Source organism: Cyprinodon variegatus, unplaced genomic scaffold (genome assembly GCF_000732505.1).
Source record: "Cyprinodon variegatus isolate N-32 unplaced genomic scaffold, C_variegatus-1.0 Scaffold103, whole genome shotgun sequence".
Classification (NCBI taxonomy): domain Eukaryota; kingdom Metazoa; phylum Chordata; class Actinopteri; order Cyprinodontiformes; family Cyprinodontidae; genus Cyprinodon; species Cyprinodon variegatus.
The window spans coordinates 561841-586825 of NW_015150556.1; the positions used below are offsets into that span (position 1 = coordinate 561841).

General features: G+C 36.6%; 1 protein-coding gene across 2 annotated transcripts in view; it reads right to left on the reverse strand.

Annotated features, from left to right (window-relative positions):
- Positions 1-375: 375 nt before the first annotated feature.
- edil3 (EGF-like repeats and discoidin I-like domains 3) overlaps positions 376-24985 on the reverse strand; it is a 146270-nt gene continuing 121660 nt past the window's right edge. Inside the window, exons 9-10 of one of the 2 annotated variants that reach the window (XM_015374451.1) lie at positions 11566-11721; positions 376-2557 (exon numbers count right to left, since the gene is read on the reverse strand). In XM_015374451.1, coding sequence (XP_015229937.1) covers positions 2408-2557; positions 11566-11721 — 306 coding nt within the window. In that variant the 3' untranslated portion in view covers positions 376-2407. Of the gene's footprint in view, positions 2558-9157; positions 9311-11565; positions 11722-24985 lie in introns of those variants that run through there. The other variant, XM_015374452.1, reaches the window with a different exon arrangement.

Sequence of the window (24985 nt, forward strand, 5' to 3'; positions counted from 1 at the left end):
CACTAGTTTACCACATACACAAGTGCTTCTATACTGTGTATGCCTTCGCCAGTTCCAATTTCCAGCTTATCATAAATAATAATAAAAAAAAAAAAAACTTCTAGGCTGCATTTACTTTAAAAGAAATGGCATGGTAAAAAGAATTACTTTTGTTTTTTTTTCTGTGTGAGCTCTTTATTGTTGTAGAACAAACTTAAATTAGAAATGTTTGAAGCCAATTTTTGGCTTCAAACAGGGTGGACAGGGTTTTTTTTCAACTGTAAAAACCAAAGCACATTAACTACATACAGAAAAAATGAAGTGTATATATATATATATATATATATATATATATATATATATATATATATATATATATATATATATATATGTGTGTGTATATGTGCCCTCAATCACGGGTTGCACACTCCAACACCTTGCTTTCAAACAGAGACTGTTACATATCCCAATGTTTGCTTAACTTATCACTCATTTCAAAATCTTTATGCTGGTCAAACCGCAAAGAGATGGAGAGCACCTTCTCAAACAAGTTTGTTCAATCCATGAAATATCTGTGTTTTGTACAGTTAGTGCCATTGTTTATAGTGTATGTGTATTGGGATGAAAGGTCAAATATTTACTAGGTGATGTGTGTCAGTAGAGGTTGCATTTTGCAGTAACAACTATCTTTTTAATTATACTTAATGATTGCTTGCCCATTGTAGAGTAAAATGTTAATGTTTCACAAACAGTATTTGTTAGCCCAACTAATAAAAAAGTCTTACTCTCTGTAGTCTGCTGATCTTCTTTAGTACAGGAAGGAATGTCTGTACAGTATAGCAAATTATTGATAATTAATACTAATTCCCTGTCGCAAATTATTGTAATTCTTATGGGGCATACCGGTAATTTTCTTTGAAATCAGTGGCAGCTCTCTCACTTGGAGTTAAGACTATGCCACAGCACCAGATCTCTGCTTATTCAAAGTACCGTATCTCTGGTGAAATGCAAGGAAAATTAGCAATAGTGTGAAAGAAGTATACTGTAAGGTTTTGAAAAGACTGGTACTACAACATATTTGTAACTCCTGTGTAATACTCTTCGAAGTTTAGGAACCTCCAAGTATTACGTTACATACATGTACTGTTTACAACACAAAATTTTAATACTCAGGTATCCTGCAATACCTGTTAAAAAAATCCATGTCTGAGCAAATTAAACAATTTTTGTAACACAGCCTGCATTTGTTTCATTTTTCAAATTAGTAAATAATACCTTCATTAAACAACATAAAAAAACATTATTTGAAATATGTACATTATGCTGATGACTTGAGTGGCTTCTTTCATTCATCTGCAATTTTCTGTGGATGGTAAGTTTATCATAAGCTTAGATGGCCAAACATTTTACACTAAGGTATACATGTGGGATTATAGCAAATGATTCCTATCCTGAGCTTTTGAATCAGTTCACCTTAGATCTCCAAGACAACATGAGGAAACTAGAACATAGTTCATAACAATGACAACTGACAATCCAAAAAAAAAGTGATATTAAAAAAAAAGCAAAACATCTAAGATTTTAGAAAAAGACCAGCTACAATCAGAAATAGGGGGCAACAAATCAGATTTAATAAATAACAGCTGTATGTTTCCGTAAAGCAGTAAAACAATCTGACTGTTTTGTTTGCTTATTGTCTCATAAAGCATTCGTATATCAACGTTTAAAGTAATGTTTTCAGAGCTATCTAAAAATGCACATAAAAATAGGTCCCTAATTAAAAGCTATTTGCTCTGTGGGTCGGAGGTTTTCCATAATTTGTCTAAATATACATTGATAATTCACGCACCATGCAGGTTCTTAATCTTTTACATATATTACAAGAGTATTAGTTCTGTGACTGATGTGTTCCTTTGGGGAAAATCATGGCTTGAGTGAGCTACAGTTTAGAAATTAAAAACATGTTTCATTATATTTTATTTTTACATGATACCTTAGACAGTTTATTCATAATACAAGATGGTTAATAATGATCTATGATGCACAACAGACAAATTTAACATCTTGATTAAAAAGTGACACTGTACAGTAGCTTCCACAGTAAAACCACAGTGAGATCCCTTTTCTGACACTAACCCCCCACCAATATGTTACAGAAGTTTATTTCAAACAGGATGGCATTTCTAAGAGGCATAAAAAGCCAAAGAAGTAGGAAACTGAGTAGGAAACTGAAAGACAAAAGTGAAACAGGGGCAGTTTTAAAATCATTATACAAAAGAACTAACAAGACCCCACTACCATTTATTCAATACTTATTTCTTGAGGAAAAAAAGGAAATCAATTTCTTTTTACATGTTGAGCAGTTCATTCCTCCGGTTTTCCAAAGGAGCTGGGAATTATGGACAGAAAGATGGAGAGGAGAGAGACATCACTCTTGCTCTGTGCAGCCCAGTATTTCTACACGCAAAGTGATCCTGCCGTACCAGGACCAGGGAAGGATCCGAATGAACCGAGCATAGATTGGGGGATCTATCACGTTCTTTCTGTGTGTGTCATTGTCAAAGTTCCCCTGGAATACCTGGAAAAGAAAGCAACAATTAATTTTATGTTCTCTACAATTTCTCCTATTCAGTAGTAGAAATGGAAATTTTTTGGATAACCTATGAGAATATTCGTTAGGAAGCCATACACTTCTAGTGTCTATTGAGCTCCAACTTATTTTATCTACTTTAAAAAATCCTGGTTTGGTGATGTTGGAATGCATGGGTTCTGGGATAATAACATCTCAAAATTTTGTTTATTTTCACTATTATTATCAACACGTGCAGAATGAGCCACAAGCAAAGCAAATATCATCAATAAAAATCTGTTTTATCATGAAAATAATCCAAACAGTGCAATTTAATCTGAAAAGAGCATTTTTGTTATTTTGATCAAAGCTTAATTACAATTTTTTAATATATTAGAGTTATAGAATAGGAAACAAAAATGGTTTTATAAAACAAACACAGTCTGTAACTGGTAGAATCTGAAACAATAACAGCATCAAAGAATTTTCTAAGGCTACTATTACACTGCAGGCCTTAATGCTCAATTCCGTTTTTTTGTAAAATAATTTTTTTTTTTGTGCCGTTGTTCACATTTCCAAATATATGCGACTTGTATGTGAACTCCAGCGTGAACTACATTCATGCAACTTAAGTGTCCCGCATGTGCAGTAGAGGGGGCAATGATGTCACAAGTGAGCATGCTCTGTGTTTACGGAAGTAAACATGGATGGTAGTGCTAGAGCGCATCCGCGATCTTTAGCAACCTCAGCTACAGTAGTGCATTAACAACACAATCTCTTCAAGACGGTTACAAATAAAGACTGCTCTCCGTATTACTGTCTACCATAGTTGTTAATTTTCTTCCAGCTTCCAGACGCAGAAAATTTACCTTTGTTGAGTTTTAATAGCGAACAGGTTGGAGGAATGTGGTCAGGTCGCATTTGAAAAGATCATATACGTATCAGATTCAGGAATACATAGCCAAGTGGCTTGGGTCGCATTGGAAAAAATCTGATCTGTATTGTTCAGACTGTCGTGAAAAGATCAGATACAGGTAGCATGTGGCCAAAAAAAAATAAAAAATCGGATTTCAGGCAACTGTGTAACCATATCAGATTTTCCTTTCACATCACATAGATGTAATATAGCTGAAAGCAGCACATTTACAGTTATATAAAAAGGAATAAAAACCATCACCTTTTATCTTTCCTTCAAAATAGACTGTTATATATATTTTACCTGACATAGATTTTCATGATTTTTATAGCTCTGCTTAGGTGGTGATGGATAAGAGGTAGTTTATATCAGCAATTCTAATCCAAAAAAATGAAACTCATATAATATTGGTTCCTGACATACACAGTTATGTATTTCATAATTTTTCATTATGTTCAGGAAAATGCAAAAAGCTGTTTCTTATAACCTAAAGAAAAAGATGCATGTAAATTTTAATAGATAAGCATCCTTATATTAATACCCTTTACAAGAAAAGCAAGTCGCAGGAGGACATTGCTAAAGAAGATGGCTTTTCAGAAATTTTAATCTAAGCATTTGGACTAGAGATGGACTGATACATTGGCAGCTGATATTTTTAGCCATTATCAACATTTATTTTCTCTTAACATTATCAGCCCATATATGAATGCCTTTGCCAATTTATTATTGTATTCATCAGCCATGCCTTGAGATCAAATGAAGGTCATACATTGCTGTTCTGCCAGTTTGCTATCCTTTTGCTCCTTTTTTGTTTCAGCTGAGACTTGTGTAACATTTTTTTTTTATAATTGTATTACTATTTATTAGGAAATTAAGAGAAGAAAAAGCAGGAGACACGGTGGTGCAGGGGGTAGAACTGTTGCCTTAGCAAGAAGGTTTGAGGTTTGATTCCCATCCTGGGGTCTTTCTGCATGGAGTTTGCATGTTCACCCTGTTCTGCATGGGTTCTCTCCAGCTTCATCCCATAGTCCAAACACATGACCGTTAGGTTAATTGGCCTCTCTTACCCTTAGGTGTTTGTGTGTGTGTGCATGGTTGTGTGTCTCTGTGTTGTCCTGCGACAGACATGTAAGCTGTCCATGGTATACCATTGCTTTCACCCATGGACTGCCGAAGATAGGCAACACCATGACACGGACAGCATAACGTTAAAAGATGGATGGATGGAGGAAAAAAAAGCAATATAGGCTTCAAAAATTTGCCCCTAAATATCTGACAGCTTATATTGGAAATTGCTGATATAAAAAAAGAAATAGTATTAGTAATAGTAAAAGTATTTACTTCTTTACAAGAAGATGATAGACAGTAGATTCAGCTCTGCATCTGATTCAGCAGATCTCCAACTAAGCATAAAGTACTCAGTACATAGTACACTTTGATAATGTACTGTTTCATCAGTTTAATATCACTCTATGTATACAAGTCTAACTAAATCCAAGAATGTCATCTTGTTGGATGTTAAATGTGCCTAAAGCAACATTTTAAGGTTTGACCATTTCCATATTGGATCATCACACAGGGAAACAAGCTCTTTTGATCATTATTAGGAGCTTTAAAATGTGCTTAATGACAGCTGGATGAAATAAATTCTAAGTAAATGCATCTGCACAGGGTGCTTCCTTCAAGAATCTGATAATGTCAATTTAACACTTATCATTATGCCTGTGTAATTGGGATGAAATAGGATTCAGTCTAGTGTGGAATAGAAAAGCGGTGGGATAAATCCAAACAGGTGCCGAAAACTGGGATTTACATATTTTGACTTCATTTTAGGCTAATTCCCTTTCAAATATTCATAAGAGCAAGAGGAACTTGGCAGAACAGTGATTCAGATTCTGTGTGGTTGGAGAGAATATTCACAAAGTGTGAAACACATCTTGCACTTCAACAGTCCAACTACAAAAAGAACAACAAAAATCCAAAATCGTATTTAAGCTGTCAAAAGAAGCTAGATGAGTTAAGGTGAATTATAAGCTGAGACAAAATTCCTAAAGGATTCATACAATTCCCTACAGGGGAGAATTGTATGAATCCTGTAGCTGCTTTAGCTCATTCCCTACAGAAGGGAATTATATGAAGGTGGCAATTAAAAAAGTATAGTATATACTGTTGCATTAACACAGATGTTTTGTTAAAATTATTTCTATGTTGAAAAACGGTACAGTGTTCCTTTTCTGAAGGTACAAAAATACATATTTATAGTATATCCTCAGTCATTCACTCAGATCAGAGTTTTCACTCTTTCAACATTTGAAAATATGAATTATGTTCTGAAAATCAAATGATAACATTTTACTATTTACATTTTATTATTACTCACAGTAAAGACTAATCTGGTGTAAATTTTTGTCATCGGGAAACAAAAATAATTTGTTTTGGTGGATTTAAACTGCTGCAAGAGAGCTGATAACAGTTAAAAGTGGAGATTATAGCTCTTACATTTGATATTATCTCTACTAGATCCCAATTGAATACAAAATTAAACTTATGAATAGCTGTGGTAAACCAAACCTATATTTTATGTTAAATACTTATACTGTATTATCAAAATCCCTGGTTTACCAGGGGGTTTAATCTCCAGTATAAAAATAGGAGGCAGATATCAGCTGCCTCTATTATAGAACCAACTCCCAATTTTTGTAGAAAGTCTGACTGCTTTTAATGCAAACTTTCTCATTGCTAGATTAGATTGGGTTACTTCTCTCCATAATAAGTCACTAAACAACTTTAAATCAGAGGCAATCAGACTTTCACTCCCCTTTTCTGAAAACATTTCGACCCTTATCCGGGAGTCATCGGGAATTCTGTCGGCCCACAATACACCAACCTGGAGTTGGGGCATTGATGTTATTAAGCACCTGGAGGACATCCTGCTCAGCACATTCCAAGTCAGATGCAAAGCAATTACCCATCCGCTGTTCTCCTGGTTGCTGGGGGTCTGTTGTTTTATATGGGTTTTGTTTTTAGCCATTTGAATAATGATGCTTGTGTGACTTGTTGGGACCGAGTCCCATTACAAAACCGCTGTACTGTTGCAGATCACCATAAAAAATTCAGGAAAAAGCAATTAGTCTTCACATCAAACTATTTTATGTGACACTGAGCTGAAACACCGAACTGTTCTGAGCAGGCAGGCAGTAGGACGAGCAGCATCAAAGCCATTGTGCGGCACACTAAACAATGTGCATTTAGTGCCTGGTGGTGCAGAAGTAACAGACCTAGATGCTCAACTGGAGGATCATACTTGCTACACTGTAAAAACGAAAAAGTTAGTTCAACTCAAAATTTCAAGGCAACCGGCTGCACAGAATTTTTGAGTTGAAGGCATCAACTTTATTTTTTAAGTTATTAAGTTGTGTCAGCTAAGTTTTTCAAGTTCTGCCAACTAAGTTTTTTTAATTCAAGTTACTGGAACTTTCAAGTCTGTAAAAACTTATTATTTTAAGTTCAGATTATCTGTAAAATGTTATTTTAAATTCAGATTACCATCCCCTGTAATAACTTACATTTTGAGTTTAAAGGGATAGTTCGGTATTTTTGACATGAATCTGTATGGCATCCCCATCACCAGTGTCATGCAATCACACTGACTTACCCCTGGCAGCATCCTGTGAGCAGAGTTCTCGTCCAGTTTTGGTCAAGCCGAAAGTAGTCCGGCAGGTTTGCTAGACCCAGCGAAATAAAACGTTTCTCTTCCCAAAACATTATGTGTTCAAAAGAGTGATATTTTTGCATCCCAAAAACGTTGTAGTGGAAAAAGTCACACGTCGTTATCACTTGGTCCTATTTTCTCTCTGTTCGTATCAGTGCGCGCCGTCATTTAGACAGCGAGCTCAACAACAGCCAGATGCATGTCTCCCTCCGCCTAGCTCCTAGCTGGGCGGAGGGAGACATGCATCTGGCTGTTGTCAGGTTAGTAGGCCCTAGCTGTCTGAATGACTGCGCGCACTGATACGAACAGAGAGAAAATAGGACCAAGTGATAACGACGTGTGACTTTTTCCACTGCAACGTTTTTGGGATGCAAAAATATCACTCTTTTGAACACATAATGTTTTGGGAAGAGAAACGTTTTATTTCGCTGGGTCTAGCAAACCTGCCGGACTACTTTTGGCTTGACCAAAACTGGACGAGATCTCTGCTCACAGGACGCTGCCAGGGGTAAGTCAGTGTGATTGCATGACACTGGTGATGGGGATGCCATACAGATTCATGTCAAAAATACCGAACTATCCCTTTAAATCCCCCCCATTAAATCATCCACTGACAGTAAACCATCCATCTTCTTACACGCTTGTCCCAAGTGGGGCAGGGTACACCCTGGACAGGTCACCAGACACACACTAAACAATTTAGAGAAGCCAATCAACCTAACAGTCATGTTTTTGGACTGTGGGAGGAAGCCGGAGTACCCAAGTAATCTTATTCTTAAAGCAAATCAGGTTTCAGCACATATTTCTTTTCCTTTCCAACTCCTGTTAAAACCTTACAAATAATGCAATATTGCCAGAGATGACAGGAAACTAGTGCCTTAGTCTTCTCTGTGTGAAACATATGCACACTTGTTACATGCACACTTGTTACATTTAGAACATAGTAGTCAAAAGCATAATTGTTCAGTCTTTGATGGAGTTAAGTGAAAAATGAGTCACATGCTGGAGCACTACCATGACTGTAAGGTGCAATCTTTTGCATAAAGGACATATCAATGGCTTGTCAGCAGTAAAACCTCCAGATCACTAAAATGTGACCTAAATGAGGTCCTTTTCTAAACTGTCGAGAGATGTGCACTTCCGGCTCCTGATTTTCCTAGCTCATACAGTCTGAATCACAGAATGAAGAACAGGCTTTGTACACTTCTGGGATGAAAACAGTAGAACCAACACTCCATTATTTAAACCCTTGGTGAGGTCAAGGGATCAGATTCTCCCAATCGTTTTACCCTCTAGTCTGTTTCTGCCTGACATGTCTATGGTGTAACAAACTCAATTTCATCAACAGTTGCCTGCCATCTAGGCCAAGTGTTTCATTCATCAAACACACATGCAAGTGCCTCTTAAGTGTTTTGTTTTGACATGTACTGAGGCTTAGGATCATTGGAACCCAAATATAACCATCGGAGCATAATTGCGTAATTTTATTCATAGTTACCCTCTAACCTGGAGGAAACTGATGGCTCTAATGGCTAATTAACCCTAATGCCACCCATGAAACACTGTTTAACACAATTCAGTTACTTTTTTTCCTTGGTTGTTTCCATTGTCAAGCTATCCAAGTCCAGTCATAAAAGAGCACCATTGCAATTCTACTGTAGTGAATACATTAAACTAAGTTTAGGAAGTTTACGGACAGTACATAGCATAATTTTGCAATGTTTAAATAGTGGACAGAGCTGTTACCTGTCTCGGCTACAAGTGTGGCTTTATTTGATTTATTTGCATAGAGATGGATAACATGCAACTCTATAGATTTTGCAGAGGGACGTTGTGTGTGTGTGCTGCTGAGGCCTGCTTTGACAACATCTGTATTCCGACAGAGCCTCCTCTCTCAATCTAGATCTAACTGCCTGCAGCCTCTGCCACACAGGAGCCGAAGGGAAAAGCTGAGAAGAATACTTACAAGCCTACACCGGTGTGCTGGAGCTAGACACTAAGCCACACACACAGGCACACGTGCGAGGCCAGTACTGTATATTCCTGCCAAGTCAAGCATTGTGTAGTGCCAGGAGGAGCCTCCGGAGGCCAACAGAAAAATGTGTCCTCCAGCATTAATGGCTGCTTTAGCTGACTGACAGAAGAAAACATCTTCAGAAATCATACAGTTAAACAGCCACTTGGCTCTCAGATGTCTTGGTAAACATACATGTCCCATTATAGAGAGAGATACTCTAAGTATCATACTTTCAGCTTCAAATAGTTAAATATTGAACCTTAAATTGATCGACATGGAAAATACGTTTTTATATTTAGCTTTATGTGCATGCAGGAATCATCAGAAATTTGTCACTCATTGAGAAATTCTACTTTCTGCATGTAAATAAATCATTCCATCATTGCATAAAGTACTGTCCAACAGGCACCCTTATCAGCAAGCCGAACTACCTCAGTTGACTACTTTTTAGGTGAATGAGCAACAATGTTGCTCTTTTGGTTATGATCCAAATCTTGTGGCCATAGAATTAGGTAACATAAATATAGAGGCAATGGGCCACATGCAAAAACCATTTATATAGACAAATTTGTCTTAAATAATTTCAAAAATGTTAAAAAAGCAATCCACTGGACTTTGTTTCCAAGTTTGAAGATGTTTTCAGTTCAAAATGTCAGAATCGGCGTTGAGTTCAAGGCTTCACAGAGTGGACTTAAACAACACCTTGTTTTGGCTTGGAAAACATGCTAATTGAACCGGATACTGTAAACATGTCTGAAGAAGATTATGTCCCTTAGGAATGGGGAGTCGTTGGGTTCTTTGTTAGCCTGTGGCTCTTGGAATGAGTTTGGAATTTATATAATACGGATGACTGAGACTCTTCACCAGCGTATTGTTCTTAAATCATTCATATGAATGATTTAGGAGAAAATGTCACATTCAACATTTTCCTCTAATTTCTAATCTTCTGTCAGGTATGAACAAATCTTAGGAGTGCTCCATACTTGACGCAGGAGTCAGTTAATCAGTAATTATTTATTAATTTTTCACTGCAGTAAAATGACTCAATTTTTTGTGCTATCTATTTAATTATGTTACATCATAATGTATTAAGTAACTCTGCAATTATAAATTACATTTTTATATGCTGATGACAGAACTACCGGTCACTACACCTGCAGCTGGCATGTCAGTAATCAGGAGAGAGTGGATTAAGTGAACTGAAAATGGATAGAAAGTGCAGCAACAAAGTAAGACATGCATTCAGTTCACTCCATGGCAGCTCCTCCATTGGCTTTGTTATTACACTAAATATGGAATGTTCAGGTATGGGTCTGTCTGCATTTCTCCAATTCGAGTTTCACCGTTAACACTTTGTGTTTTTGCATAAGAGAGATGGAGAGTGTGATGACGGGATGGCAGATGTAAAGTAAACATGTGCGTGTTCATCAAAAGGAGATTTTGCAGAGTGTTTTTGACACCAGAAATTATTTAGCCTACCAAATATAGCTCTCAAGCTGTCTTTGGCACTTGTGATATTGCACATATTGATACTTGGATGATGATTATGATTTAGAATACTCTGCAGCACTATTCCTCTATTAGTTTCCAAATCTAACAAAATAACTAATATTCTAAGATATGAAAATTTAGCAGTGCGAATGTTTGAAAAGTAAACTGCAATTACACTTTAAATAACTCAAACTAATAAAATATAATGTAATTACATTTAAGCGTGCATATTTTGAGCTTTAATCCCTGCAGGCATTGCATCAAGATCAAAAATAATTAAATCATTTAATAACGCAGATACACACATAACCTCCTGCCAATGTGCAAAGACAACAAGCTGGAGGTTCAGTAGACTGCACGTTTCAGGATATTAGTAGAGAGGCTGCTGCAGCTCTCTGTTTATGCAGATGACTGAGATAGACATGAACTCTTCTGAAGGACCGTGAACAGGTCTGTGAGAATAGTACTGTCTCAGCTAGGCTGACAGCAGGGTCTTATCTAATCCCAAGCCTATCAGAGGACAGACCAGAGATGTTCTGTTCAATCCAAAGATAAGAGGATGCAAAAGTGTAGTGAAGAAAAGGAGATAGCTTCCCAAATAGATATCCTCACGGCTAATGCCTCTTCTTTAAGTTTTTTATTAAGAATTTTTCATGCCAAATGTATCTCTTCATGCTATGGTTTCAGGCTGCTAACAATATCAACTGAAGACTTTCTTGTTTGTACTTCTGTTATAAATATTTCAAATCAACTGTTCTCAGAGTACCTACAGCCATAATACTCCATTAGGTTTTCTTTCTTCCTTTTGGTGCTGACAGTCAGGGTGTGTTGATGAAGACACATAATGGTCATTCATATGCAGAGGAAAAAACACAACTTACCTTGTCTTTTCCCTGTTTCTGATCTTGATACACATTCCACCGCTCTCCATCGTTACTGTAAGCTACTTTGTATGAGCCAACAAACTGGACGTGGCCAAAGTCTTTAGCTCCCTGTGTGATGATCCCTGTAACCTTGGTAGGCACAAGCAGATCCACCTAGGAGAAGCAAAGGGTACAGAAAAAAAAGAAAAAGAGAAGGGAAAGGAAAAAAAAGAATGATGAATTTCAAAGCTGGAAAACTTCAACAAGTTAAAATGCGGTCTGATGTGTGCAAGTCTAACAATACAGTCAGCATCTTTTTACTTCCCTTCAATGTCATCTGTATACCCACAGAGTAAAGACATTTGGTGCAGTTCAAGTCAGTTTCAATTATTCACACAATATTGAACAACAAGGCTAAGTCCACAGCCTGGCCTAAGCAAAACAGAAACTGCATGCAGCAGCAACTTCTCAGACCCACGCTACACCATCTGGGTTAATTTTTAATGGGGTCTCATTTGCTACAAACAATTTACCATCCAAAGTTTCTTAGCCTTGTAAAAACGTCTGTTTTGTAGATTAAATTAAACTTTTCACTAATGGTTGTTTCAACATAAAATAATGTATCAAAGCTAGTCTAAGAATTAAACTGTATAAAATGCTTAACATGTACAAGAACTTGCTACATTCTTAGTACCAAAGCCCAAATAGTCTTCCTACTATGTTGAATTAAATAATTGCAAATGTATTATGCATAATATACATAACAATTCCCCTGAAATATATCAGCAAAACAAAAATGACTGCTAACATCAACATTAGTGGTTAATTTCCTATACTGGACAACTGTAGCCTTTTATAGCAACACTTATTCTTGTATCGAAGGCAGTTGTAAATGTGTGGCATTTATGTATTTTTTGTGACTAAGATCAATTGTAAAGTGATTTAGTTATGTACATTTCTATGTGACAAAATATTCCTTCCTTTTTAGGACATCTCAGTACATCACATGAAAAGGTTATTTCTTTTATATAGTGCAATATTCAACTGTCCATACTTGCATAGTGAAAAATTTACCATTCCGATGACTAAAAACTCTAGAAATAATGATGTAGTTGTCATGGTGTCTCTGATGAGGGGCTATTTTTTTATAAACGTCATATGACATATCCTAAATAATTAATAGGACAACTTGGTGATGTTGATAGCACAAATGCCACTGTAAAGCTGTCTAACCTATCAGACCCTTTAGAGCCGCACAAATTTGCCACCAACACAAGATGAAAAACTAGCTGTGACAAATACAGTGGGAAAATTTAGAGGCACAGACAGAGAGAGGTGCGAGAGAAACAAAAGGAAACAGATTCTGTTTTTCTTTTGCTGAATATGCTGAATAAATTCTGGGACAACAATGCATCAAACTAATAGGCCTGGTCATGAGCCAAAACATTCTACGCCATGTTCACACACACATAAAAGCAAAAACAAAAAAAAAGTAAGAAAGGACTTATGTAAGCAGATACTAATATTTGATGAACTCATCTTTTTCAGGTATTGGCATAATGCACTGAACAATGGAACCATCAAACTGTTCACAATAAGTTAAGTTTTCATTTTCCATATATAAAGTTTTAGCAATGCATCAGAGGACCACTGTCTGTTATTGAAGACGGAAGATTATGGGTTCTCTCTTAAATGTTGACCTCCTGCTGTGTGTATAAGGGGATACAAGATGGAATATTTTTAATCTTTAAAATGCACCCATATTATTCTGCATTCAACTCTGCATTTGCAAGAAGCAAACCCACTCAAAGTAGAAGAACAGCTTGCTTGTGGACACCTAATCATGCTGTCATTAAAGCTATGCAGTTATGCAGATGCCGCACGGCATATATACATGCTTCATTTAATGCGAATTTGCTATTCATGGAGTTTTCCCAGCAAATAAATTCTTCATATGCCTTAATTTGCAAATTCAAAGCTCATTTCTGTTTTGTCTGTGGCAGCAGGGAAAGGAACATTTTTACTATGATGTATACCAATACATTAAGGCAACAGCTCTCTTACAATAATAATGTCAACACAAAACCCTGGAATGAAGGAGAGAGGAGTAGGAGATACCGTTAAGTTGATTCTAAGGGGTATGACACCTCGCATCAGGAGGCTTTGATTATGCTCCAGTTGCCGAGCAGAGAGGTAATCTCATTCCAGCCGAGCAAGTCAAGTCTGCCACAAAAACAAAGGCACACTTGAAGTGAAACCTGTAATTGCTGTCACAAGTAGCGGTCAAAAAATACGACCGCCCCTAGCTACACCAGCTCTCAGCACTTTGATGGCCCAAACTGAATTATGGAGAGAGATAAGCCTGTTAAAACAAGGTCTTTGCTTCGGCTCCATTCCTTCTTCTGTTCTTTCTTCCATCACACTCTCTATCCAAGTTAGTCCTCTGTGAGCTTTTAACCCAAACAAACTGGTTTTAAGTGCTTGTGGCACAGATGTTCTAAAAATATCAAACAAGAATTATGAAATAAGCTCAAGATTATCCTTTTTGTTCTTGAAATCATTAAATAGGTTTAATTTTAGTTTATATCTGTAGGGTAAACTGACCTTCGGTTCTACCTTTTTATCTCCAAAGATTATCTTCACTCCTGCCCCCATCAAATGGCCTGCTAGATTTTATTATGCAGTGATAAATGAGATCTATTTGAGCCCAAACAAAGCTTCTGTCTGATCTACCGCTTATGTGTTACCTACAGGTGATTTTGTACAGCTGCAGCCCATCAAGGCCAATCAGAGCGAGCTTAAGCAGAGAATATTCCCCCGAGGGAGTAATCAGGCCTCCTATCTGCCTGTGATCTTCATATGTCTTTTTTGCTTACCTACTTGTTGACTCTATGAAGGGTCTCTACCCACAGTATAATCCTGGGAAAACAAGTTTCCTAGGAATCTGCTCCCCTGGATCCAAAGTCAGTACTCATCCTTTATCAACCAATACCACTCCCCATCCACCCTCCAACATTCCACCAACATCCCTATCTCCTTCTGGTAAACAAACAAAGAAGCGTTAGCTCTCTTCACTGCTCAACACAATGTACCAAATTCAGTCTCTCTGGGTTCTTAGATCATGATTATCTCTATAAATGGTAAGAAAGTACCCTTATTACCAATGAACATGAGTTCTTAAACTTTTATTCTTCTGCAAACAACTTCCTCTTCCTAATTCCTTCCTGAATCTCTTCCTTAGGCCCAGAAGAAATCTTTGGTCTTACAAAAACACCAACATGACATGCTTTCACCTTGAAGTAGTATCTCATATCCAAGTTAAACGTTAACAGACACAAAAATCCAAACATGGAGCAAGACCACTGGCGCTGGGGTCCGTTTCACAAAGCAGATTTAACAAACTCTGATTCAACTCTGCAACTCTAAATTGATCTAGCCTAAAGTTGGAACTGTGAGTTTTTGGTTTCACAACAGCTGCTATGAATTAGTTCTCCAAGTAGAACCACTCAGAGTTTAGCACATGCGTAACAAGTATGAAAAGCCATTATGAGTGGAGAATCGATTGCACCATGACAAGAGGCAAAAGGAAGAACCTATTTCACCCCACTGGGACTAGATGCAGAAATGAAAAAGTAAAAAAGATGTGTTTAAGAGAAACAGTGCTACAACTGCAAAGAAGAAGAAGACGGCAAAGGATAAGATTGTTACTCAAGTTAATATGTAAGTTTATATGAAGTGAACTATGGCAGGCCATTTATTATAAGCACTCTCCTCTCTAATGTTCCATTGGTATCATATTTCCCAAAATACTATACTTCTTGATAAAAATCAGTTTGCGGTTAACCTGCTTCGTGAAACTGACCCCTGTTCTGTTCATAGTTTATCTTTTTGAGACAAGAAATCATAGTACTTTATTTGTCAAGCTGTGTCTTTAAGACAAATATATGTTTGAGAAGGGAATTTGTATAACCCTGTATAGTATATCTCTGATCCCATAATCAGAATACTTAGAAGTTCCTCACAGCACTTTTGATTTTTTTAAACATGCTGAGGTGAATGCAGATGGGCTTTCTTAAAAGGGCTGTCAATTGTATACTTGAACTTATCTTACTTCAACTTCTAAAGGATTTTGCTTCAAATGTATTGGCCTTCAAGCAAAGTAAACATAGGTTATCCTCTTGACATGTGAGTTACACAGACTGATAATAAAAGACATGAGAATATATATATTAATAAGGATAACTTGATGTGGTTTCCCAAATAAGCCAGTTGCATTATCAAGTGAAACTATTGGCTTTAGGATGTCAGTAAGAGCTGATGAATCCAATGACTCTGTTCAAGACAGGTTTGTTCTTTTTTAATATGTTTTACAGTACTCTATATATGCAATCCCTAAAGATAAAAAATATTCTAAGTTTCTTTCCTTGAAGAACAAAGAGCTGTGCTGATTTTGCTCCGTATGTCTAAGAATCATTAAATCATTAGGAGGAATGCTGGTACGTAATACAGATTTTCTGAACATTCTCACAGGGCAAAATTCAGAGATGCATGCATAAAACTGGCAGTGAAATAAGGAGGAAGGCGATATGGTACATCAACTCCATATCAGTGTGATGATCATTACAGCTTAAAGCTATGAAAAAAAAAAGATAAAAACACCCTTATTAAATAATTCTTTTTTCTTTAGGACGTTTAAATGAACCTATATCAGGTTGATTTACCTAATAATATAATGTCATTCTTTACATTCTTTGTATTGTTTGTGTGGGTTTATATTTAGCTTCAGTGCAAATCTTCTACCGCATTATAACAGCCGTCTTAAACTATCTTCATTATAATGCCTAACACATCAGAAGAGCTCATGAGCATGCATGATTCTCATTGAATAATAATGTTCCTTTAGTGTGGCAAGCACATATAGAGTCCAACATGCATAGCTTTAGCCTGAGTGTTTCTTTCATTCTAGCTTTTACTTTAGATATCCAAAAGAATCTCCTGAAACCAATTTCACAAGCTAAATGTACAGTACAAGAGTAATTGGAACTGTTCCAGTTAGTCTTCCTGCTCCAACCTTTGCACATTTTAATAAAACTAATAAAAATCAGAATTCATCAACAGTATATACGTAGGAAAACACTGCATAGACAATTTTGACACTTTGTTAAATATATATTAAATTTATATTATATTGGATAATCTCATACCATACAAACTGCTCAAAAAAGCAACCGAGATGAAGATCAGCTTCTCCATGTGTGAGTACTTGGTTCTAGCACAGAAGGGTCAAAGGGAAGAGGAGCTCCTATCTCAAGTGGAAAGTCTAAGTATCTCTAACTACTGGGGTCCTTTTCAAAAAGCAGTTTTAACAAACTAAGATTGTGAATAAGTTCAGTTAGCTCTAAGGAGGTTCACTGAAGTTGACTTGAAAAACTTGAGATCTGAAATTAATTTATAGACAGTCAGAATGTTTATTCTAGACGTGGAGATTGAAATTTAGTTTGAAACTGTCATTTTGACAAGGAATCTTTTTTTTTTTCTTTTTCAGATATCAGGAATACATTTTTAGTCAAAGCAATACATATCAAAACGGCTTGCCAGAGCCTGTTGCAACAATGATAACTTTATAGGTTTATTTCTTGAATGGAAGTGGATCTCTGTATTAAATGCATAGAAGACACTCTTTTATTTCCGGGTGGATCATCTAAATAAGTGGTCCTGCTAACTGTCAGCCATTCTGGTGATATGTTTACGTAAGGCGGTTCTACATATTCACTCCGCTAGCTATCTTTTTTTGCGCATGCACTCTCTCATCTGCTTAATGTGGTGAGTGACCGTTTAAGACAATCATTGAAGCTAACATTTCTTACCGCTGTTCTTTGAAAATGGCTGAGGGTCATAAGAGAAAAAGTGTCTATGCAGTGTATGAGAAGAAAAAAGGCCTCAGAAGTGGCAGATATATCCCAGAATGCTTTGTGTGGAGAATTCTTCTTGCAAATCATTATGTGATTTGCTGTAACAATGGCCCGCTGTCGCTATAGGCATAATTTTTTGATAGCCGATTGCGACTAATAACAAAGATGGCGCAGGCACTGTGCGGTGGAGAAGTTACATGACCAACAGAGCAAAAAACAATAATACTGTCCCCTATAAGTCTCAATCTAATTTGATTAAAAATATAAACCATTTTGGTTTATAATATTATTCAGATTTTTAGAAGGAAATTATTCAGTTTATAGATTTAGAACGGGTCATTCAATAATCTTTTCAGAAGATGCAGAACTTCTCAGGTTTTCCTAACATTTCCATGCAGTTTATTACATTCTAAAAGATCTTGCCTTATCAAGTTGTTAACTTTGTTAAAAAGGTTTAATTTTATTGTATATTAACTCAGCTCTGCTTGTGTTAAGTAGGTATTGTTTGGATGACAGTGAACTATTAAAAAGATAATTTTTTCTTTTCCTGTTAACACCTCTACATAATGTTTTAATTAAAATCTTTTTATACGGGATAACAGCAGAAGTGAAAATGGTGTCATTTCGCAACTCACCACCAGTTAGGGTATTCTTTGAATCTTAACAATATGTACAAACACCTTCTGTTTAGAAGGCAAGAGAAAAAACATTCAGTTAGTTGGAAGACGATCTTTCAATTCAAAGGAGTCAGGATCACATATTGTTAGTCTGCAATCCACAATCATCATCATTATCAACAAAACTTCTGTTATCCCCCCAAAAATTAAACCTGATGTGTATTCAGATCCATGGGCCCCAGTGCAGTTGCCTCTGTACTCTTGATTTACACAACCCCACATTTTCTCTGACAACAGCACAGTTTGAAAACAGTTTCTAGACTCCAACTGCACAAAAACCTTCCAGTTTTAGTTGTTGTGCAAACATGACAGAATACATCCACAATATGAGAAAGATTTGTAGGAATAATGCCTCAGGTGCATTAAACTTCTGGAGAGGGATAAACCTTACAAAAATTTTAATTCATTTCAGATCAAATGTTTGTAAGTAAACCAATTAAATCAAATGAACCCTTCTTCTGATAAGAATGCCACAGCATTTCTGGTGGCCTGTGCAAATGTTTGACTCTGGATGTAAAATTTTGAAACAGTTTGGTTTGGAGAACACTCAAAATAGTCTTGCACCCTATTTTGTATCTCACAGTTCATTGAAGTTATATTAAGACTTTAGACTTATAAAATAAGTCCTATTCAATTAATGTTATATAGATGAAAATATATGTCTTAAAGTTACACAGAGAGTCCATTACTGTATTACACAATATGGTACAAAATAAAAGCTACACATTCAGCTTTTCTTTTCCGCATAAGAGGAAGTCTCATGTTCCACTGCTAATTTATAACTGATTCTCTGTCTTTTCCTTGGGGGGCTATCCACCCACAGACAATCAGAGAACTTCATTTTTCATTCTCTTGCTGTTTGCTCATTTGTTTGTCTGTTTCTGAAACTCTCTCGCTTAGTAATTTGCCACACCATATAGCATTTTGTACCAGTTGACAAACAAACAAGCCGGCTTTATTTGCATATATTCCATTATCCGTTTTTCATTTTGTTGCTTTTTTAAATAGTATTTTGGCCATGTTTGAATTCCTCAATAGACACAGCCATACAGGCAATCTCCCCTCGAACGACTCTAGTGATTTTTGAGTTTGAGTTTTTCCACATGGGGTGATGGGATGTCAGAGAGTATAAATGCCTGCTGAGCACTCACTTTGTGAAAGGAAGGTGTGCTGGCAGTCTGATGTTGCCCGGAGCATGGATCATGAAAAAGGGAATGTCACAGTGGTAAAGCATCATAGACAGGTCAGGACTGACAGCATTGCAGTGTGAACTTAAACATTTTCCTGTTTTTTGAAATCTGACTTGTATACACTGCTTCTGAGAGTGCTGGCTGTGAAATGTAAGTCAAATGTGGTTTCCTCAAAGCCAGACCTGCATGTAGCATACCCCCTCAGGTTATGAGGATAAATACCTTTGTCACAGCTCAAATTGGCCTGTTTGATGTATTCTGAAAGAGTCACATCTTACAGCCAAAACTGCTGGGAATATAAGCAACGAAAAAAAAAAAAAACAAAAAAAACAAAACCCTCTGCAGTAACTCCCAGTAAGCAGCAAACCAGGAGCACCCACAAAAATTGAAAGCCAAACAGTTACACATGAACTGAACCATGCATTATACATCCTCCCACGCTAATCTTCCACTCTGCACATTTGCATGAAATATTGCCAGTTAGTGTGGTTGAGGTATAATTCTTAAAAATATTAAATAGAATATATTCAGTTTATCCATCTACATAAGAAACATTGTGGTCTAAACTTTGTCAAATGATCAAAATCAATCCTAAGGACATTCAAGACCACAGGTATGGAGGATTTTTTCCTGCCAAAAAACAAGAGCACATATTTTTGATTTCACAGCAGGATTCCCTCCACATGCACTTTAAAACTTGTAAAAAAGCCGTTGGCTCTGATGATATATATTTTTTTGCTCTATCGCAGACTGAATCAAATCGTCACCAAGCAACCTTTCCAACCAATAGAACGGCTGCCTCGGAAACGGTACTCTTGTTTTACTCTACTGAGTTTGCCTGTTATTGCTTACCGATGATAAAATTGCTTTTTAAATGGTTTCTTCTAACCCAATTGGGTGCTATGGTCTTCGATATGGCAAACCAGACTTATATCAGCTTATAAACAAAACTGGGGTCTTTCTGCATGTAGTTTGCATGTTCTCCCTGAGCATGCGTGGGTTCTCTCCGGGTACTCTGGCTTCCCCCCACTAATCAAAAACATGACTGTTAGGTTAATTGGTTTATTTAAATTCTCCTTAGGTGTCAGTGTGAAACGTTGTTTGTTCCTGCAATGGACTGCCGACATGTCAAGGGTGTACCCTGCCTCCCGCCCGTAGACAGCCGGAGATAAGCACCAGCACCCCTCACTTGGGATAAGTGTGACGGAAAATCGATGGATGGATATATTGAAGAACAATTTTATTATCAATAAGCAGTAACAGGCAAACTTAGAAGAAAGCATCCATTCACAATTATTGCTAAAATACATTGTGATGGCCAGAAATTAGACTGAGCTTGCCAGCATCTTTCTTATTATATAAATGATTTCCTTTTTTACCAGCCTCTGTCAGTATAACAGGGTAATGACCTTGAACTCAAGTTGAACATTAATCTATATCTTAGTCTATTACTGTGTGTTTACTTTGTAATTTGGAAAATGGGGCTCTACCGTAAACCTCTTTAAGTAGTAAAAATAACTACAGAAGTACATTATGAATTCAGACCATTTACAATACTGGCAATTTCTTCAAATAAACACTTTTTGAAAACTTGAGGCTTTTAGGGAAAACAATGTTATTACTATCACTTATGATATAGGTGTCTATGCAGGTATGCTTCTTTTGGTTTTCAGTTGCTGAAAAGCAGTTGTAGAACACATGAGCTGCTAGCACTTATAAGGTGTTAAACTTGATTTATTTGCACAGGCCATTTTTTACCCTTGAAAAACACATCTGAAAGAAATAAACAGCTTGAATTTGACAGGAACATACTGTTGTTCAGTGCCATGCGGTTTAGATTTGTTTCAGTAGTAAAAACATAACATCTAGGTCAACAAAGCAATTTTGTTAAGCATGTGGCAGCAACAATGGACACAGCTATTACTGATGGTAACCCGCAGATAGTGAAATGACAGTTTTATTATTTCATTTACTTCAAGCAGCATCTAAACCCTGCTCCCACCTGTCCATTGAAATACAACTATTTCAAAAAGTAAAATGGTTGCAATTGCTAGGTTTGACTGATTACTTACCTTTCATACTAATAGTGACATTGGTATTGAAAATGAAAAGGGTTTAGTGTCTTGGACAAAAGACCATAATATACTTGCTATTTACAGACATCATGAGATTAAATTTATACAAACATATAGTTTTGGCATCCAAGCATCCGAACATTTGATGCTGGAGTTCAAAAATTTGAACTAATCCCCCATGACCATTTTTTTTAATGTTTTACACATTGTAATCAAACACTTGAATGTACTTTATTGGGATATAATTAATGTACAGGATAATGCTAAAGTAGTTTATAAATGTAATGTGGCAGACAACAGTACTTACAGTAGTAAAGGGGTGCAGCAGTGTGTCGTAGTGAGCTTGACGCAGACATTTTTGATTTATGCTCAATATTAAAACGTGCTCTGTGCTATAAGCTGTGGGTTTAGATACAGCCGAGGCAATGAGGAAGTGGGGGCGAGTTTAGAACGACAACAGAGGGAGATGAGGGTGAAAAAGAGCAGGGATTCAAGTGAAAAAAGGGTCCAAGCGTTCTCGCGCACCTCGATCTTCTAGCTGGTCAAACTTCATGAGTTGTTTTCCGCAATTTTGGTCATAAAAACAAAACAATTCGGCCTCCTGTCTGCGGTACTGTCTGTGGTCAGTTACAATTTGAGAGAGGTGCAGCGAAGTGTCTGCGCTAGGGGGCGGGGACGTCTTTTTGTTCACTGCGACACCTACGCAGATGACCTGGTTTCGAAGTATGAATCAGCCTTAAAGGTTCTAAAGTTTTCTACAAATAAAAACCTGGAAAGCACAGTATGCATTTGTGTTAAGGCTCCTTGACTCTTCACCATCAAGAAACAAAATAGATAGCTTATGGTAAAGGTTGAGGACAGGTTTTAAGGGGAATTCTTTATATGTAGTATATCACAAGATTACAAAGGGGGAGGACTCATCACTCTGTTTAATAATGCCCTAAATTGAAAAAAGTGATCCTTGGTAACTTTGAATCTTTTGAATATCTGGCTGTCCAAGTACAGGGCCTGTTTAATGTTTCTAAACATTAAACAGGGTTTCTAAATGTTTTTAGGCCTCCTAAGTCCCAAAAAAACGTTTGTAATGATTTAAATGAACCTTTATCGGTGTGCTGTGTTGAACATGACAACTTATTTCTTGTGGGGGACAATAATGTTCATACTGACAACCCTGAAGACAGATGTGTAAAAGAACTGTGTGCCATACTTAAAAATGTTCCTTTGACTCAACATGTTAAACAGCCAACAGACAATTGAGGATATATTTTGGACTTAGTCATTAGTAAAGGTCAACTATTTCTAAAGTTTCTGTAACTGATGTTGCCATATCAGATAATTTTTTTGTTTACTTTGAAATAATTTTTTCCAATGATCTAATTATGAAAAGAGATTGTATAAGAAACATTTTGTCATGCACAGTACAATTGATAACTTTACCCCTATCCGCCTGCTTCCACTTTAACCTTTAACTCAGTACATGAGCTGGTTGATAATTTCCATTGTAAAGTTGCAGACATAATTGATTCCATTGCTCAAATAGAGAAATGCTCCAGCAGTGAGAAAAGAAAAGAGTGCCGAAAAGCTGAACGAAGGTGAAAAAATAGACTCTGAAATTCATTCTGAAATTTATAAAGAAAATAAATTCACAAATGTAATTTACAAGTAAAAGATACTTGCACCCGATTTACCACAGTCTACAGGTTTACAAACCCTCCAATCTCTAGGGCTGATGAACTCCAATCTTAAAAGTCCTGTAATGACTTTGCAAAGTTCCTTTTCAGAAAATACAAGATATTAGAAAATAATTCTGCACATTGTCAACTCTAGTACCAATGCTGTCTCCAGTTAGAGTAAACTCTGTTAAAATGCCCCAATTCTGCCAAATAAACTGCAAAAGCTTAGAACAAGTTGTTCAGCAGCTAATCTCCTCTTCCTGCTGTCCTGATGTTTTACCCATGGGTTTTATTAAGAAGCTTTACTGTACCTGTTTTAGGGTCTGATTTGATTAAAATCACCTGTATGTCAAGTGTTTTCCCCCAGGCCTTAAAAACAGCAATTATGAAGCATTGTTGAAAAAGAGAAACTTGGACAAATGAATCCTGCAGAACCACAGGCCCATTGAAAACCTCCCCTTCTTCAGTAAAAATTATTTTTTAAAGAGTTGAATTTCAACAGTTAAATGCCTTCTTAACAATGACCAGATGCTTTGAAGTCTTCCGGTCAGGTTTCCATGCTAACCACAGCAGAAAGACTGTCCCGATTAAGGTCTATAATTACATCTGTATAAATTCAGAATTTGAAAGAAATACAGGTATTATTGGACCTCAGTGTAGCATTTGATACTGTTGATCACTTGATTTTATTACAACATCTGGAAAACTGGGTCAGCCTTTCTGGTACTGCACTGACTGGTTTAAATTCTAAATGAAGGACAGAGAATTAATGTGTCAGTAGGGAACTTTCCATGCAGACTAGACTTAGACCTGTCTAAGTCTAACTTTAAGTCAGAGATCAGAAAAATCCCATGCAGGATTCCTCAAAGCTCCATTCTGGGGACCCTCCTATTCAATATCTATATGCTCCTTTTAGCTCGGATAATAGCATACAATACTATTATCTATACAGACGATACACAGCTTTAAATCACAAAGTCACAAGGTGACTTTGAACTCATCATGATACAGAAGCATTGGCTAGATGCTTAGAACAGATCACTATTCGGATGTGCCATAATTATTTCCAACTGATTAAAAATAAAACTGATTTAATAATCTGTAAACCTCTGGAGGAAAGATCCAGAGTTAGGAAAAAGCTTCAGCTACCAGAGCTAGAAACCACTGATTATGGTTCACATCTTGGTGTAATGATGGACTCAGACCTCAACCTTCAGAGGCAGATAAAAGCATTTATGAAGTTAGCCTTTTCTTACCAGGTACTCACTGGATTAATTCAACAACTAATATCCAAGCAGGATCTAGAAAAATTATTATTAATTAATGCATTTATCTTTAGTAGAATTGGTTAATGCAACAGTGTCCTCATAGGTTTGCCTAAAAAGTCCATTAGACAGCTGCAGGTGAGCCAAAACACTGCTACCCGTGTTCTATCTAGAACTAAGAAAGTAGAGCACATCAGCCCGGTTCTAAAGACCTTATACTGTCTCCCTGTAGCTCAGAATCTAAAACACTCCTCTTAGTCTATAAATCACTGAATAGATCAGTACATTAATAAATAACAGATGTGTTGTCAGTGTATCAACCTCCCAGACCACTCAAGTCTTCTAATTCAAGCCTTCTCTGTCCACCCAGAACCAGACCCAAATATGGAGAGGCAGCATTTAGCTCCCATGCTCCACTTATCTGAAACAAACTTCCAGAAGACTGTAAAAGTGCTGAAACCCTAGGTTCTTTTGACTCAAATTAAAAACCAATTTGTTTAGAATTTCCTTTGACTGTTAAACTCTGTAGTGATGTAATATTGCTTTAAGGTTGTGGTCCAACTGTTTGTTTTGCTTACCTGCTTTTATCATGTTTATAACTTTTAATTGCTTTTATTTTTCTTCTATCTTACTGTTTAAGTTATGT